General features: G+C 45.5%; 1 protein-coding gene across 1 annotated transcript in view; it reads left to right on the top strand.

Moving 5' to 3' along the window:
* prkdc (protein kinase, DNA-activated, catalytic subunit) overlaps positions 1–19598 on the top strand; it is a 300538-nt gene that overhangs the window by 1604 nt on the left and 279336 nt on the right. The window contains 4 exon segments of the mRNA XM_085992889.1: positions 10474–10550; positions 11106–11198; positions 15830–15904; positions 18647–18746. Of these exon segments, the coding sequence (XP_085849015.1) occupies positions 10474–10550; positions 11106–11198; positions 15830–15904; positions 18647–18746 (345 nt within the window).

The raw sequence follows: 19598 nt of genomic DNA, 5'->3' as shown, positions 1-19598 counted from the left end.
GTGTTCCGCAAAGCGGTCACCCAATCTGCGTTTGGTCTCCCCAATGTAGAGGAGACCGCATCGTGAGCAGCGAATACAGTATACTAGATTGCAAGAAGTACAAGTAAATTGCTGTTTCACCTGGAAGGGGTGTTTGGGGCCCTGGACAGTGGGAAGGGGGGAGGTATAGGGGCAGGTGTTACATCTCCTGCGCTTGCACGGGAAGGTGCCAAGGGAAGGGCTGTTGGGGGTGATAGAGGAGTGGACTAGGGTATCTCGGAGGGAGCGGTCCCTATGGAATGCTGAAAGGGGAGGGGAGGGGAAGATGCGTTTGGTGGTGGGATCACTTTGGAGGTAGCGGAAATGGCGGAGGATGATCCATTGAATGTGGAGGCTGGTGGGGTGAAAGGTGAGGACAAGGGGAATCCTATCGTGGTTCTGGGAGGGAGGGGCAGGGGTGAGGGCAGAAGTGCGGGAGGTAGAACGGACACGGTCGAGGGCCGTGTCAACCACGGTAGAGGGGAATCCTCGGTTGAGGAAAAAGGAAGACATGTCGTAAGCACTAGTGTGGAAGGTGGCATCGTCGGAGTAGAGCAGGTGCAAGTGGTGGCTGCTAAGGTATTTTCGATATTTTATCGATGTTGTGTTGCATAAACAGCGATTTCAATTCCCCTCGAGCTGCTCCAAAGCTTTATCCGAGTCAGCTGGAAACCGGAGACTTTGGGAAAACTCCCACATTAAAGTTTAGCAAACTGTAGCGGAGTATGATGTTTGGACTCTGTTTTTCAATTTCAAATACGTTGGTAGCTTTGGGTATGGTAGTTGGGGAGGAAAGATTATATTTTTAGGGATTTTGAAAGAGAAATCTTGCATGGAGTCCCGTAACTGGTAAATAGGCAAAGCAAGAGAGTCTCAGAAAATTGCTCAAATTATTCTTTTTAATTGACATGAGTATCGGTCTTAAGATTGGTACGGATGAAGAAGCTCGGCTCCACTTTATCTCAGCCATCCAGAAAGAAGCGACAGGACCATTCCTTTTTGTCTGTACAGGTAGACTACCCTTTATCCGGACTTCCGAAAACCGAAACCCTCTAAAAACCGAAGGTTTTTTCGGTCAGCGTAAGTCCAGCGTAAGTCGTGCGCACGACCCCCCGCGGACCCCCCCCCCCCCCCCCCCGCGGACCCCTGCCGACCCACCTTCCGAAATCCGAAATTCTCCGAAAACCGAAACACGGCTGGTCCCGAGGTTTTCGGATAAAGGATAGTCTACCTGTACCACCTTACCTGGATAACTATTCTAAATGTTGATCACTCAATCATTTGTCTTGCTCTGATTCAGTCTATGCCCCCTTGTCCTAATGTCACTGTTTTGGTTGAAGTAGTGTTCCGGATTTACCACTTCCATCCTATTTAGTATCTTTTATATTTCTTGTATCGTACCCTCTTAGTTGCTTCAAGGTTGAATAGTTCAAGTTTTTCCAGTCTTTCTTTGCTAGCAGCCTCATTGCTGTTCAGTGCCCTGCCTGCAGAGCTTGAATGTCTCCCTTGTGTCTTGGTGACCAAACCTGTGCAGAATACATGAGGTGTGGATCAGAACTCTACAGTTTAAGCATGACATCCTCCAGATTGTACTCTTGTTCTGGCTGTTTCGTTCAGCATTCTGTTTTCTTTGGTGTTCTGCAGTGATTGAACATGTTAAGTGCCAAATCTATTAATACCCCCACATTTTTCATCTTCACGCTTAGCTAGCTTGACAGCAGTCATAGAGTATGAATATCATCCAATCCTCCTTCTCTGTGCAATACTTTACACTAATCTACATAGAATTTCATCTGCCACTGATTGTCCCATTATGTTTAACTTGTTTTGTAGCTCTTTGACAGCCATTATTAGATTGATGTACCTCTTTCTTCCCCCTCCCCTTTTATTAAAGTGACAAGTTTGCATTGAGCATCTTAATCCAAGTTGGTAATGTCAATTAGAACAGTAAGGGTCTCATACCAATCCCTGGAATACTTGGCACCACTTCTTCCCTTCATTCACTTGGCACTTTTCTTCTTGTCTTCATTCACTCCCCCAGTGCCTGCTGCTTCCTCCCCATCAGCCAATTCCTTATTCTCTGTTTTTACATTGCAGTCCCATTAAGATTAAGTAACAGCCTTTCATGCAGCACTTTGTCAAAGGTGCATTGGGTGTTTGGGTTTATCATGTTGTAAAGCTTTCTACAGTCCAACTGGGATGTTACTTCCTCAGAAAAGCCAAGGAGGATCTTTCTCTTGGGTCATCTTGCCTGCTGTTAATCAAGTTATCATACAGTTAATCTGAGTTTATTCCCAATGATTGATCCCATTACATTACCAATTATTGATGTAAAAGAATTGATTCATATTAGCAATAAACTTGAGGACTACTATTATCATCATAACCTAGTTAATAGGTACGGGCTTAAACTATTTCTGTTAACCTAAACAAATGCTCAAACAAAAACCCATGCTCAAGAAACACATGGACTGAAAACAGTACCTTAGTATTATAAGCATTTTATAATCTATCCAGCAGCAGTTTAATGTGTGACCGCCCCCACCCCCCAATTTATAACTAAGTTTTATGGTCTTAACTGGATTTTATTTATATTTCTTTGTCTCTACTCCTGCTTCAGGTTGCCCCCCCCCCCCTTAACAAAAACACTCCAACAAGGAGTACAAGATGGCCTCGGCTCTTGATGTGTTTGAAGCAGGGCAGCTAATAGGTGTGATTTGGAAATAATGTTAAATTCTACCAGTCATAGCGCTCACTTTCTTTCTCCTCTTCTGATTGGATGATTTAATATTGTGTGATACTGTATTTTATGAAATCTGGCTTAAAACTGATGGAACCAAACAAACTAACTAAAGCTCTGGCACTCAAACTTGTTTTTTGAAGGTTTTGCCAAACCATCAAGCTATTGGATTTTTCTGAACACATCCTTTAAAGTGCATCTTTCTGCTCTTTTAGATTCTGTCCACACAAAGCATCAGACTGAGCCCAACTATATCCTGGCCACTACCTAAACAGTTCTGTAACCAGTCACTAGGTGTGTGAGAGTAGTGACTTTCTTTACTTTCTTATTGGGAAAGTATCTAATTTTTGGCATCTCTCCTGGCTCCATGTGTGTAGTTGAAATTATGGACATGGTCCCTTGTCCTACCACTTTATAGCACAGCATAACTGCATCTTTATCAGTATTTTATTAAATGTTTTGCAATTGTAATGTGTTGACTAAACAAAAGAATGCAATTTATGTCTGAGGAATCTTATTAAAAGTATATATATATTATAGCTTACTCCTGATTCAGTTATTTTGGGGTAATAACTTTTAAATTACCCAATGAATTAAGTAACATAAATAGCAGCAAATTGGGAACTTGGTGCTAAAAACTTAAATTAAGCAGTTTTGAATTAAGAGGAGTAGACTATGTCTGTCTGTCCGTTTTTGTTTGGGCCAGGGCTATACCAGTAAGTTGTTTTAGTAATCTTCAATTATTTCGTGTTCTTATACGTTAACCCAGTGAGGACTTGAGTGGGATTGCTACACCAAAATAATACAGTTTTGTTACCGGTTTTCAAAGTTTAAGAAATTGCATGTGGTTTTGTGCATTTCTTTAATCCTGCCCTATAAAATTATTTCTCGCATGCTTTGTGAAAACATGTGGAACTTAAATACCAATATGGATTGGTTAGCCCTAACAGCCTGTTTCCATGTTGCAATTCTCTGTAAACAGATGTGCAGTTTTATAGCACCATCATGTTGGGCAATCTTGATCTCTACTCTGCTGATGTAGAGAGGTGCCAAGTGGAAGCCAGACACCGCCACAAAGTGGAGATGGAAAATCAAAGGCGTGTTCCCCATCTACTTTCATGTTCCTGATGGCATTTGGCTCAGGATGACATTTGTGTGGGCTTGAAAGTAGGTCATATGTGGCTTTGAAGGCTGAATAGTGGAATTTAACAAATGTCGGTGGGGGTGGAAATCTGGAAAGAAAAGATGTTATGATTTGAACATTTTCATTTCTATTTTGGAAATAAAAGATAATAAAAATGGGAATAGTTTGTATTTTTAAAATTTGATTTAATCTTATCTCGTTATTAGATCAGTCACAAGGCCATCAACAAACACTTCCTTGCCTTTACGCCTTCCACATACCCACAGTGCTCCCCAATACATTCTCTAACCCCCCAGTACCCACAGTGCTCCCCAGTACATTCTCTAACCCCCCAAGTACCCACAGTGCTCCCCAATACATTCTCTAACCCCCAAGTACCCACAGTGCTCCCCAATACATTCTCTAACCCCCCAGTACCCACAGTGCTCCCCAATACATTCTCTAACCCCACAGTGCTCCCCAATACATTCTCTAACCCCCAAGTACCCACAGTGCTCCCCAATACATTCTCTAACCCCCCAAGTACCCACAGCGCTCCCCAATACATTCTCTAACCCCCCAGTACCCACAGTGCTCCCCAGTACATTCTCTAACCCCCCCAGTACCCACAGTGCTCCCCAGTACATTCTCTAACCCCCCAGTACCCACAGTGCTCCCCAGTACATTCTCTAACCCCACAGTGCTCCCCAGTACATTCTCTAACCCCCAAGTACCCACAGTGCTCCCCAGTACATTCTCTAACCCCCCAGTACCCACAGTGCTCCCCAATACATTCTCTAACCCCCAAGTACCCACAGTGCTCCCCAATACATTCTCTAACCCCCCAGTACCCACAGTGCTCCCCAGTACATTCTCTAACCCCCCCAGTACCCACAGTGCTCCCCAGTACATTCTCTAACCCCCCAGTACCCACAGTGCTCCCCAATACATTCTCTAACCCCCAAGTACCCACAGTGCTCCCCAATACATTCTCTAACCCCCCAGTACCCACAGTGCTCCCCAATACATTCTCTAACCCCCAAGTACCCACCGTGCTCCCCAGTACATTCTCTAACCCCCCAAGTACCCACAGTGCTCCCCAATACATTCTCTAACCCCCCAGTACCCACAGTGCTCCCCAGTACATTCTCTAACCCCCCAGTACCCACAGTGCTCCCCAGTACATTCTCTAACCCCCAAAGTACCCACAGTGCTCCCCAATACATTCTCTAACCCCCCCAGTACCCACAGTGCTCCCCAATACATTCTCTAACCCCCCAAGTACCCACAGTGCTCCCCAGTACATTCTCTAACCCCCCAAGTACCCACAGTGCTCCCCAATACATTCTCTAACCCCCCAAGTACCCACAGTGCTCCCCAGTACATTCTCTAACCCCCCAAGTACCCACAGTGCTCCCCAGTACATTCTCTAACCCCCCAAGTACCCACCGTGCTCCCCAGTACATTCTCTAACCCCCCAGTACCCACAGTGCTCCCCAATACATTCTCTAACCCCACAGTGCTCCCCAATACATTCTCTAACCCCCCAAGTACCCACAGTGCTCCCCAATACATTCTCTAACCCCCAAAGTACCCACAGTGCTCCCCAATACATTCTCTAACCCCCCAAGTACCCACAGTGCTCCCCAGTACATTCTCTAACCCCCCCAAGTACCCACAGTGCTCCCCAGTACATTCTCTAACCCCCCAGTACCCACAGTGCTCCCCAATACATTCTCTAACCCCCCAGTGCTCCCCAATACATTCTCTAACCCCCCAAGTACCCACAGTGCTCCCCAATACATTCTCTAACCCCCCAAGTACCCACAGTGCTCCCCAGTACATTCTCTAACCCCCCAGTACCCACCGTGCTCCCCAGTACATTCTCTAACCCCCCAGTACCCACCGTGCTCCCCAGTACATTCTCTAACCCCACAGTGCTCCCCAATACATTCTCTAACCCCCCAAGTACCCACAGTGCTCCCCAATACATTCTCTAACCCCCCAAGTACCCACAGTGCTCCCCAGTACATTCTCTAACCCCCAAGTACCCACAGTGCTCCCCAATACATTCTCTAACCCCCCCAGTACCCACAGTGCTCCCCAATACATTCTCTAACCCCCCCAGTACCCACAGTGCTCCCCAGTACATTCTCTAACCCCCCAGTACCCACAGTGCTCCCCAGTACATTCTCTAACCCCCCAGTACCCACCGTGCTCCCCAGTACATTCTCTAACCCCCCAGTACCCACCGTGCTCCCCAGTACATTCTCTAACCCCCCAGTACCCACCGTGCTCCCCAATACATTCTCTAACCCCCCCAAGTACCCACAGTGCTCCCCAGTACATTCTCTAACCCCCAAGTACCCACAGTGCTCCCCAGTACATTCTCTAACCCCCCAGTACCCACAGTGCTCCCCAGTACATTCTCTAACCCCCAAGTACCCACAGTGCTCCCCAATACATTCTCTAACCCCCCAGTACCCACAGTGCTCCCCAATACATTCTCTAACCCCCCAAGTACCCACAGTGCTCCCCAGTACATTCTCTAACCCCCCAAGTACCCACAGTGCTCCCCAGTACATTCTCTAACCCCACAGTGCTCCCCAGTACATTCTCTAACCCCCCAAGTACCCACAGTGCTCCCCAGTACATTCTCTAACCTCACAGTGCTCCCCAGTACATTCTCTAACCCCCCCAGTACCCACAGTGCTCCCCAGTACATTCTCTAACCCCCCAAGTACCCACAGTGCTCCCCAGTACATTCTCTAACCCCACCGTGCTCCCCAATACATTCTCTAACCCCCCAGTACCCACAGTGCTCCCCAGTACATTCTCTAACCCCCCCAAGTACCCACAGTGCTCCCCTGTACATTCTCTAACCCCCCAGTACCCACAGTGCTCCCCAGTACATTCTCTAACCCCCAAGTACCCACAGTGCTCCCCAGTACATTCTCTAACCCCCAAGTACCCACAGTGCTCCCCAGTACATTCTCTAACCCCCCAAGTACCCACCGTGCTCCCCAGTACATTCTCTAACCCCCCAGTACCCACAGTGCTCCCCAGTACATTCTCTAACCCCCAAGTACCCACAGTGCTCCCCAATACATTCTCTAACCCCCCAGTACCCACAGTGCTCCCCAATACATTCTCTAACCCCCCCAAGTACCCACAGTGCTCCCCAGTACATTCTCTAACCCCCAAGTACCCACAGTGCTCCCCAGTACATTCTCTAACCCCCCAAGTACCCACAGTGCTCCCCAGTACATTCTCTAACCCCCCAAGTACCCACAGTGCTCCCCAGTACATTCTCTAACCCCCCAAGTACCCACAGTGCTCCCCAGTACATTCTCTAACCCCCCCAGTACCCACAGTGCTCCCCAGTACATTCTCTAACCCCCCAAGTACACACAGTGCTCCCCTGTACATTCTCTAACCCCACAGTGCTCCCCAATACATTCTCTAACCCCCCAAGTACCCACAGTGCTCCCCAGTACATTCTCTAACCCCCCAGTACCCAGTGCTCCCCAGTACATTCTCTAACCCCACAGTGCTCCCCAGTACATTCTCTAACCCCCAAGTACCCACAGTGCTCCCCAATACATTCTCTAACCCCCCAAGTACCCACAGTGCTCCCCAATACATTCTCTAACCCCCCCAGTACCCACAGTGCTCCCCAATACATTCTCTAACCCCCCAGTACCCACAGTGCTCCCCAGTACATTCTCTAACCCCCCAAGTACCCACAGTGCTCCCCAGTACATTCTCTAACCCCCCAGTACCCACAGTGCTCCCCAATACATTCTTTAACCCCCCAGTACCCTTTCTCTGGTACTCTGATTTTGACCCTGCTGCCATTGTCTACCTATTCAACAACTTCCTGATTCTGATTTTGCTGACTTTGTCCACACAGAGTTTCTCACAGTCTCTCTTCTGCTAGTGCAGTTTTCATCTCCACATCCATGCCTGGAAGCCACAGGCTTGAATGCACGTGACTCACAACTGCCCATTGGGTCTGTTTTGACCATCTCAACCAATACCACATTTCCCTTTCCACAACCAACTTCCACTTCAGGTTTATCCTTGAAGATAAAGGCCATCCCAGACTGAATGACCAACTGCCTCCTCCAAAACTCCCTATTGCACCCCTCTATCCTGATCTCCAACACAACGTGTGAGGAGTTTATAGACTTCATCATAAAGATGGAAACGATCCACACGGCTGCCTCAGCCACTGACTCTTCCTCTTTCTCACACGTGCCTGATCCTTCAGTGTTTCATTCATCCCAGCCCAGACTCCATATCACTTAAGTTACATCTTCCACAGCCATGTTTATCTGTGAGACCCACTTCTTTGTTCATTGATCCTTTCCCCACTCAACTCTTGACCACTGAATTACCCTTGTCATAATGCTCAGTAACATTGTAAATAATTCCCATAACACAGGCAGCATTCCCCCCCCACTTCAAAACTGCCTTCATCACTTAATTCTTAAAGCCTGTCTTCGATTCCTCCATCTTTTTAACAGTCATCCTGTTGTAACTAAGACACTTGAATGCTTTATCACCACCTAGCTCTATTCATCTCTCCAACAGTTCCCTGTTTGAATTCCTTCAGTCTGGCTTTCACTGTGCTCACAGAACTGAGAATGCCCTGGTCAAAGTCACCAATGACATCCTCTGTGGTTGTGACCGTGGTGAAGTATCCTTCACTGTCCTCGAACTCTGCACCATGTTTGACTTGGTTAACCACTCCATCCTCATCCATGGTCCACCTGCACATGACCACCCACACTTGTTTGATTCTTATCTGTTCTAATGTAACCAGTGTTTTGCCAGCAATATCCTTTCTCCTCTTCCTGCTTCCACATGATCACCTCTGGAGTACCCTAAGTTTTGATCCTTGGCTTCTTCCTTTACTCAGTTTCCACATGTAAGCTGATGATATGCAGCTCAAACCTTCATTGCCACCCTCAATTTCACCATTGCTTCTGTGTTGTCAGACCACTTGTGGACATCAAGTTGTGGATGAGCCACCTCTTCAACGTAATGTTGCCAAGACTGAATCGGTCTTGTTTGGTTCCATTGGAAACTCTACCCTTACTCCTGACACCATCCTCTTCCACAGGTGCTCATTCCTTCATCGGTGGCAGAGCCTACAGCAGTGTCACTCCTACCTTCGGGAACCCACTCGCACTCCCACCCCCACTACCTTGCTACTTCTCTTTTAAAAAATCTCTTCAAAACCCATCTTTCGTCATATATTTGATCATCTTTACCACTGTCGGGGTCAATTTCTCCTTTGTAAAGCACCATGGCAGGTTTACTTCATTAAAGGATCTATATTAATGCGCACTGTTACGCTTGCTCCCATCTGTCTCATGCCTCTTTTGCTTGACAACAGGCCACTGGGAGATGCGAGAGTGGTATGACATGACACTGATTTTCCCTCCTGCTGTCTTCAAGTCACTTAGTATATTCCTCTCACTGTCTGTCTGAAGCCAGGAATTCAGTCTGTGGGGAATTATGGGTTCTAACTTGTGTTATTTCATTGCATGACAGAAGCTATTGGTTCAGGTTGGATGTGCATTTGTGGCATCTGGTGTTTTTTGCAGTAATGTCATGTTCAGTAAACTCATTACATTCATTTCAGATAGTGAATATTCCGAGTACATTTAAGTATTAGTTGAAGTGAAACAAAAATGGAGAATGCGAGAAATGTTGATATGATGCTTGTAGGAAGGAGTGTGGTGGGGCTTTGAAGTGATGGCAGATTTGATCTCTATTCTATTGAGTGTTTCTTTTCCGTACGCTCCCTGAGGTTTGGCCTGTTGTCCTCGGTTGCTGTTGTGTTTCTGGCAATGGCTGGTTCAAAGAAACTTCCGACAACTAGCTGGGAGCAGGTCTTGGTCACATAGAAGCATAGAAAAATAGGAGCAGGAGTAGGCCATTTGGCCCTTTGAGCCTGCTCCGCCATTGAATATGATCATGGCTGATCCTCTATCTCAATACCATATTCCCACTCTCTCCCCATACCCCTTGATGCCTTTTGTATCTAGAAATCTATCTATCTATCTTAAATATATTCAGTGACTTGGCCTCCACAGCCTTCTGTGGTAGAGAATTCCACAGGTTCACCACCCTCTGAGTGAAGAAATTTCTCCTCATCTCAGTCCTAAATGTCCTACCCCGTATCCTAAGACTTGTGTGTAGCCTGGGGTAACTAAAGGTGACTAAAGAAAAGTAAACATTTGATACCCCACAAACATTACTATAAAAGACTACAGTGGTACTAGATGCAACTACAGTTTGTCACTATGCTTGGCTGACCTATCTATAGCTGCACTGATAGTTTAAGATTCTTCTTAAAGCCTAACTTGCTGTTACAATAGTGAGTAAATTGTATTGAGCAACTTGATTGAATTTATCAAATAAAATTACAATAAGTACCCCTCTATTGCTTTTACATTTTTCTCCAAAAACTCTTGTTTCATTTTTCCAAATTAATTTGTGTTTTTGTGTTGGGCCCTTTGTGGCCTAAATTTTGTTTCTTGTGTTAGTTCATTATCACATTTCTATTGTTTTTATGCAGCTCTACACAGCTCATTGGTGTTCTCCAAGGATGAAGGGTTACTGATCTTCCTTCGAAAATCACTCAGCAATGAAGATGTAAGTTCTCCATCAAAGAAAGAAAGACTTGTATTTATGTAGCTTCTTTCACGACCACAGGATGTCCCAAAGCGCTTCACAGCCAATGAAGTACTTTTGAAGTGTGGTCAGTATATTGTAATGTAGGAAATGCGGCAGCCAATTTGCACACAGCAAGGTCCCGCAAACAGCCAAGTGATAATGACCAGATAATCTGTTTTAGTGATGAGTGATAAATATTAGCCAGACAAATATTAGGGAGAACTCCCCTGCACTTCTTCAAAATAGTGCCATGGGATCTTTTACATCCATCTGAGAAAGCAGGCTCAGCTCGGTTTAATGCCTCATCCGAAAGACAGCACCTCTGACAGTGCAGCACCCCCTCCGTACTGCACTGGAGTGTCTACCTAGATTTTGTGCTCAAGTCTCTGGAGTGTGACTTGAGCCCACAATCTTCTGACTTAGAAATGAGAATTCTACCACTGAGCCAAGGCTGACACCTCAACAGCTGATTGTGTTTTGAAGCTTTATTATGCAATTTATTTATTAGAAAATTTGTTATATTTTGATTTCCAGTTTCGGGACTGTAGAGAAGAACTTTTAAAGTTAGTTGCTGCATTTGTTGAAAAGATTAAAGAGGCAGTTGGACCTTATGCCTGTGAAATCAAGGTAAGGGATTTTGAGTTTTAATTTCTAAATAAACCTGAGAAAATACACTCAAAATTAAACATAATAGGACACCTGCAGATCAGCAGCCTGCTGAGAGAAAGAAAGCAATCAGCTCAGCTACCGCCTCCTGGTCAAACACCCTTATTTTCACTATGTGGGAATTTGCTGCGGGAGAGCTCCGTGGTGTAACTAAGCAGGGTTCAGAGTGTACCGATTACCTTAAGGCTAATAAATGACATTTTAACGCACAAAGTGTCACCTTCTGGTGAACTGTGAGGCGCATCAACAACACCAGGCCATTTCAGTTCTGACATGGGAAGCATCAATTTAGTTGATTGTGAAGTAACTCATAGTTCTGGAAATTTGTATCTGTAAAATTACAGATTTTGAATTGGATCAAAGTACTGTTTCCTAGATAATTAGATTTTCTAAATACAGGAATTACAGGAATATATGGTTGGCTCATATATCACCTCTGTACTAAAGCAGAATGAATTTTTTTCTTCCTGTCTTGCTGTTTTTAGAGGGCAATATGACTCTTGTTCTGCTGTATTTGTGCTTTAAAGGGTTCAATGCACCTCATTAAAATGCTTGGACCCTCTGAAGATATTTTGGTGCAGTTGCCGTGAAAATGTCCTGAGTGATGGCATTAGATTTTAAATAGGTGACTGGAATTGATAATTAGCATGAGCTTCCTCATGCTAAAACCAAAATGCATCTTTGGCCTCGGAATTCTACAACAACAGCTTGCATTTATATAGCGCCCTTAACGTAGAAAGATGTTCCAATGCACTTCAGAGACATAATCAAATTGGGAATGGTAGCATAGCAGTAATGTTACTGGGCTAGTAATCCAGGAGGCCTGGCCTAATGATCCAGGGACGTGAGTTCAAATCCCACCATGGCACCTGGGGAATTTAAATTTAGTTAATTAAATAAATCTGGAATAAAAAGCTAGTATCAGTAATGGTAACCATGAAACTATTGGATTGTCGTAAAAACAGAATCTGGTTCACTAATGTCCTTTAGGGAAGGAAATCTGCCGTCCTTACCTGGTCTGGCCCATATGTGGTTGATTTTTAACTGCCCTCTGAAATGGCCTAGCAAGCCACTCAGTTGTGACTAACCACTACGAAACACAATAATAAGAATAATATGGGGAGAAGGCAGGGACAGGGTACTGAATTTGGGTGATCAGCTATGATCTCATTGAATGGCGGAGCAGGATCTGAGGGGCCGAATGGCCTACTCCTGCTTCTACCTTCTATGTTTCTATGTTTAAAACTGGATGGACCACCTGGCACCGGACACGACAGCAGCACACCCAGCCCAGTCGACCCTGCAAAGTCCTCCTCGCCAACATCTGGGGACTTATGCCTAAATTGGGAGAGCTGTCCCACAGACTAGTCAAGCAACAGCCTGACATAGTCATACTCACAGAATCATACCTCTCAGCCAATGTCCCAAACTCCTTCATCACCATCCCTGGGTATGGCAGGACAGACCCAGCGGGGTTGCAGCTCAGTGGTATACAGTCGGGAGGGAGTGGCCCTGGGAGTCCTCAACATGGCTTCAGGTCAAGTATACGCAAGGAAACCTCCTGCTGATATCACCTACTGCCCTCCCTCAGCTGATGAATCAGTACTCCTCCATGTTGAACACCGCTTGGAAGAAACACAGAGTACCAAGGGCACAGAATGTACTCTGGGTGGTGGACTTCAACCAAGAGTGGCTCGGAAGCACCACTATCTACCGAGCTGGCCGAGTCCTGAAGACATAGCTGCCAGATTGGGCCTGCGACAGGTGGTGAGAGAACCAACACGAGGGAAAAACCTACTTGACCTCATCCTCACCAGTCTACCTGTCGCAGATGCATCTTTCCATGACAGTATTGGTAGCAGAGACCACCGCGCAGCCCCTGTGGAGACGAAGTCCCATCTTCACACTGAGGACACCCTCCATCGTGTTGTGTGGCACTACCACTGTGCTAAATGGGATAGATTCAGAACAGATCTAGCAGTTCAAAACTCAGCATCAATGAGGCACTGTAGGCCATCAGCAGCAGCAGAATTGTATTCCGCCACAATCGGTAACCTCATGGCCCGGCATATCCCTCACTCTATCATTACCATCAAGCCAGGGGACCAACCCTGGTTCGATGAGGATTGCAGAAGAGCATGCCAGGAGCAGCACCAGATGTACCTAAAAATGAAGTGCCAACCTGGGGAAGCTGCAACACAGGACTACATGCATGCTAAACAGCAGAAGCAGCATGCTGTAGACAGGGCTAAGCGATCCCACAATCAACGGATCAGATCAAAGTTCTGCAGTCCTGCCACACCCAGTTGTGAATGGTGATGGACAATTAAACAACTAACAGGAGGAGGAGGCTCCATGAATATCCCCATCCTCAATGATGGTGGAGCCCAACACATGAGTGCAAAAGACAAAGCTGAAGCATTTGCAACCATCTTCAGCCTGAAATGCCGAGTAGCTGATCCATCTCTGCCTCCTCCTGAGGTCCCCACCATCACAGAAGCCAGTCTTCAGCCAATTCGATTCACTCCACGTGATATCAAGAAACGGCTGAGCGCACTGGATACAGCAAAGGCTATGGGCCCTGGCAACATCCCGGTTGTCTTGCTGAAGACTTGTGCTCCAGAACTAGCTGCACCTCTAGCCAAGCTGTTCCAGTACAGCTACAACACTGGCATCTACCTGACAATGTGGAAAATTGTCCAGGTATGTCCTCTCCACAAAAAGCAGGACAAATCCAAAGATGTGCGGGTTAGGTTGATTGGCCATGATAAAAATTGACCCTTAGTGTTAGGGGGGATTAAATACGTGGGGTTACGGGGATAGGGCTTGGGTGGGATGGCTGTCGGTGTAGGGACTGGGTGCTAGGGTTTGGATGATCAGCCATGATCTCGTTGAATGGCGGAGCAGGCTCGAAGGGCCGAATGGCCTACTCCTGCTCCTATCTTCTATGTTTCTATGTTTCTAAATCCAATCCAGCCAATTACCGCTCCATCAGTCTACTCTCAGTCATCAGCAAAATGATGGAAGGTGTCATCGACAGTGTTATTAAGCGGCACTTACGCACCAATAACCTGCTCATCAATGTTCAGTTTGGAGTCCGCCAGGACCACTCAGCTCCAGACCTCATTATAGCCTTGGTCCAAACATGTACAAAAGAGCTGAATTCTAGAGGTGAGGTGAGAGTGACTGCCCTTGACATCAAGGCAGCATTTGACCAAATGTGGCATCTAGGAGCCCTAGTAAAATGGGAATCGGGGAAAACTCTCCACTGGCTCGACTCATACCTAACACAAAATAAGATGGTTGTGGTTGTTGGAGGTCAATCATCTCCGCCCCAGGACATCGCTGCAGGAGTTCCTCAGAGAACCATCTTCAGCTGCTTCATCATTAATCTTCCCTCCATCTTAAGGTCACAAGTGGGGATATTTGCTGATGATTGCAGTGTTCAGATCCATTCGCAACTCCTCAGATAATGGAGCAGCCCATGTCCACATGCAACAAGACTTGGATGACATTCACACTTGGGCTAATAAGTGACAGGTAACATTCGTGCCACCCAAGTGCCAGGCAATGGTAATCTCCAACAAGCGAGAGTCTAACCACCGCCCCATGACATTCAACGGCATTACCATCGCCGAATTCCCCAAGATCAACATCCTTGGGGGGTCACCATTGACCAGAAACTTAACTGCACCAGCCACATAAATACTGTGGCTGCAAAAGCAAGTCAGAGGCTAGGTATTCTGCGGCGAGTATCTCACCTTACTCCCCGAAGTCTTTCCACCATCTACAAGGCACAAGTCAGGGGTGTGATGGAATACTCTCCATGTACCTGGATGAGTGCAGCTCCAACAACACTCGAGAAGCTCGACACCATCCAGGACAAAACAGCCCGCTTGATTGGCACCCCATTCACCACCTTAAACATTCACTCCCTCCATCACTGGCGCACCGTGGCTGCTGTGTATACCATCTACAAGATGCACTGCAGCAACTCGCCAAGGCTTCAGCAGCACCTCCCAAACCTGTGACCTCTACCACCTAGAAGGACCGGGGCAGCAGGTGCATGGGAACACCATCACCTGCAAGTTCCCCTCCAAGTCACACACCATCCTGACTTGGAAATATATCGCCGTTCCTTCATTGTCGCTGGGTTAAAATCCTGGAACTCCCTCCCTAACAGCACTGTGGGAATACCTTCATCACACGGACTGCAGTGGTTCAAGAAGGCAGCTCACCACCACCTCCTCAAGGGCAATTGGGGATGGGCAATAAATGCAACGCCTACATCCCAGGAATGAATAGTACTAGATTATTTTACGTATTGTTTGAAGCATGGTAGAATTTAGTTACCAAAATGTAATTGGCTCCTTAATGTTGTTGAGGGAAAGAACAGTAACTGCATTTTTCATGTGGGGAAAAAGTACTTGACATCATACAGACTTGCTCTTGAAATTTCTTTAACGTAGGAAAAACTTCAGCGAAGTTTTGAGCTGCTGTCATATTCTTGAATAAATTTACTGGATTATTATGACAAACTCCGATTGTGTGAAAGAGAACAATATGTACATATAATACCTTTATTTTCTTAGGACATGTGTCTTGTGGTGTACACCAAAGAAAGGGCTGCAAAATGTAAGGCTGCTGCCTTAGACCTTCTTCTTGTGGTAAGATCCTTTTGTCTCATCGCATTCAGTGTGGGAGTGTTTCACAGGCAATTAATTTTCTCTAAGTGCAGTCACTATGGGGGCGATTTTCTGATGGAGGAGGAGGCGGGTTTGGAGGCGGGAAAGGCGGGAAAATCAGATTCAAAGAGGTCGGGTTTGGAACCCACCTCTCTGGGATTTTGCCGGTGCCGGTTTTGGATGTTGGGAAACGCTCCTGCCTCCAGCTGGCCATTGCGCTATTTAACATCCTTAAATGCTTGTTGAGGGCCTCTCTAAGCCTATTTTGAGAGGCCCTTGTGATTTTTCCAGCATTTTGGCATGCTCCACGCAACTCCTGAACCACGCAGGTAAACCTAGCGGGTTGACTCGTGGGTGGCCTCCTCACTGCTGCAGGTCTAACAAGACATTGTTTATTGCAGCAAGAATTACTTGCAGGTGCCAGGCCTTGGCTTTAAAAGGTCTCTGAGCACTTTTAGAAGGCCTTCTGAAGTCAGAGGTGCTGCAGCTTGACTCCATCAACTGTGGGACCTCGTTGGAAGACCCTCTCCCCGCTTGCAATGAGCGCTTCCCCAAAGGAAGCATTAGATCCATTCGTTTTCTTTCTGCATGGACCTCAGATGAGGAGGAGGAGGAGGAGGTCAGAGCGCCGGTGCATCGACCAGCGGCAGCACGTGAGCGCATGGCTGCCCGGGATACAAGGGATGAACTTATCATGGCCAGATTTGCATAGGTTGCCCAAGTTGGCAAATGTCCTTGGCTCCATCCTAGGACATCATTGACAATGGACATGACTCTCTGGCCTCCTTTCACTCAGGCCACCAACCAGACAACGCAAGTGTGGCGGTGCCCGCAATGTGGAGCTGCCTAAAGCGAAAGAACAGATGCCATAACGCCAACATTTTTGCTTCAAATCATTTTAATGCTTTCCAGCAGGGGTGGCATTTCATCAATACACAGAAACAGTCCCCCAATCTGCACACAGATCTGGAGCTTATATCCCTTGCCAGCTGTACCCACACAGCCTTGGTTTCTTTGGCAGGCCTCTTCCTCTGAGATGAGTGGAAGAGCACCTCCATGCTAGCTGTCACCCCCTCAGACAACATTTGCAGCGCCTCACCTGAGAGCCTTGGGTAGGCCCTTGCCTTGGAATTGGACATCGGCATCTCAAAAGATGTTGGAGGTGGTGCAGGAGACGCAGAAATGCTGTGGAGTGAGCCAAGGGAGCAAGAAGCCATAAAATCAGACTGGAAAAGTACTGTCAACAGAGGCGAGTTTCAATCCCAAAGCACTAATTGAGCAAGGGCATCCCCACACCTCTGAAATCAAGTGGCCAATCATAGGTTTCAAAATTTTGCGGTTTTCCCATCAGTGGAGGCGAGTTTCAAACCCACCCAAACTGAAACCTGCCTCCATCTCGCCTCAAGTGGGAAAATCGCCCCCTATGTTTTTAAAAAAAAAGATGGTTTTTAAAAAAGTATTTATGGATTACAATTAAGGAATGAATGTTAATCCTTTGCGTGCTATATATGCATTATCTCATTTCGCTATGTTGTGGGTGAGATAATTTATCTTCTAGTATTTGTGTCAGTTTGGTTAAGTTGGTGGCTCTTTTGCTTCTGGGTCAGAAGGTTGTGCATTCAATTCCCACTCTTAGGGTTTGAGCACATAATCTAGGCTGACACTTCAGTGCAGTACTCAGGGAATGTTACATTGTTTGAGGTGCCGTCCTTAGGGTAAAATGTTAAATCGAGGCCTGGTCTACTAATTTCAGTTGTAAAGTAAATTTCCCATGGCAGTATTCAGAGAAGAGCAGAGAGTTCTTCCCATTTCCTAGCTCATATTCTCCCGTTAAACAATACCACTTAAGCAGATCAACTTCTGTCATTTTATCGTAGTTTATGCAGCTGATGAAAGTTGGGGCTGAGTAGAGAGAGCTTTACCCTGTATTTGGCTTTACTGTACCTGACCATGGATGCCTGAAATGAAAATTTGTTCCGTTCATCCGCACTAACATCTTTCATCTTAAGGAGTGTAAAACTAAAAAGAGGGAAAAGTGTCTGTCACATTTGCCAACATAAGCACAGTGATTGCATTTCAAAGTTTGTCTGTGAAGAGTTTTGAAACGTGATGAGGTGTTTGTGCTTTTTGATGTTTTAAACCATGCTCTGATGGGTTCATTTTCATTAATATAGATTCCACCTGTAAAATGGACAGTGGAAGACAAGGAAAAATGAGCAAGGAAAAAATATCTTAAACTTGGAAGTATAAAATTGAATACATTAGTTAGAAATAAATATACATATTATATATTAAAGATGTTGGGTGGGCTGTAATAGTCTATCTCAAAATGCAGTGAAAGCTATGTCAGTCAGGCTTCATCAGTGGGAAAACTCATTTTAACAGCGCAAGCATTTAGCTGTAGTACTTGTTACACCTGTAGATGGTGCTGTGACAGGTATTTACAGTGTTAAATGCCTGTCACGTAACATTAGGTGAAAAATAGTCCACTGGTATTGTGTTTTGGCAGAGATTTGGCATTCAGCTCCAGTGCAAAGACATTATGATCATGCTGTGCCATTGAAGTGATGGGTTGTAATCTTGTTTTCTAAGGTAAGTCTAATAATGCCAAAAACTAACGTGAGATATAAATGTAACACTTTTAGCAACTGAAGCATGTTGTGTTATTTACTATTTTTGTTTATTTAAAAAAAAAAGTGAAGTAACATTATGTTGAAATTTCAGCTGTTGCGCAGTAAAACCTGTCTTCGAGAATTTAAAATCGGAGAAATGTTCAACAAATTCTATGGGGAATTGGCACAGAAGAGCAAACTTCCAGACACAGGTGAGTTTGTTTTTGTTGCTTTTTAAACATTTTTCCTGTGAAGCACAAAAGGTAACACGTTTCTGATCCATATACTGTTTTTCTCATGCTGTGAATAATCATGCTAACAAGGCCTTAGCAAGCAACAGCAGATTAAAAAAATAATGTTTTATGCCAGTTTATGCCCATTATACAGGAAACTTTCGATTTACCGGCACCTAAATAACCGGAAATCTCGGTTAACCGGCAAAATTCAGGAGTAGGTTTTACTTCATAATGGCCCTGAAATTAGGATCGGGAGTTTGCCGCGTGTGCAAGCCCCCATTGTGCACTCACCCGGCGCGCCGACACCTGAAGCCCGGGCCTGCTTGCATTTCCTGTCACTGGTCCGGTTCAGATGTCGGCGCGATGTGCTTACCTGATCCAGCGGCGTAGTTAGTGCGATGTGCCGGCTGGGATCAGGTGAGCACTGTGCAGTCAATCAGGGGAGGGGAAACTTCATTCATGAGTTTGAGAGTAAGAACTGTCAAACTCATGAAAAGTATAGGCTGCCAAAACACTACTTAAACTTTAAATAAAATTTTAAAAAACATCCCACTGATTATATTAACTATAAATAAGTTAAAAAAAATATTTTAAACAATTAATCAAATTTTTGAAAAAAAAAAATAAAAAAAAAAATAGGGTCTAAAACCAAACTTACCTTACTGTAAATTCTTTAAAAATAATAAACCTGTGGAAATTTTTTTTCTAAATTGTACTAAAAGACCACTTACCTGTAAAACTAAATACTTACGTCTGGTTTTTCCACGTGTAAAAACCGGAGGCCTTTACACTCTGGCGGAGAAAAAAAAAGGAATTTCAGCGCGCACT

This window comes from Somniosus microcephalus, chromosome 7 (assembly GCF_052327205.1).
Source record: "Somniosus microcephalus isolate GS21.2 chromosome 7, FLI_Smic_1.0, whole genome shotgun sequence".
NCBI lineage: Eukaryota > Metazoa > Chordata > Chondrichthyes > Squaliformes > Somniosidae > Somniosus > Somniosus microcephalus.
Note: the sequence above shows the minus strand (reverse complement) of the source record. Positions and strands in the feature narration are given on the sequence as shown.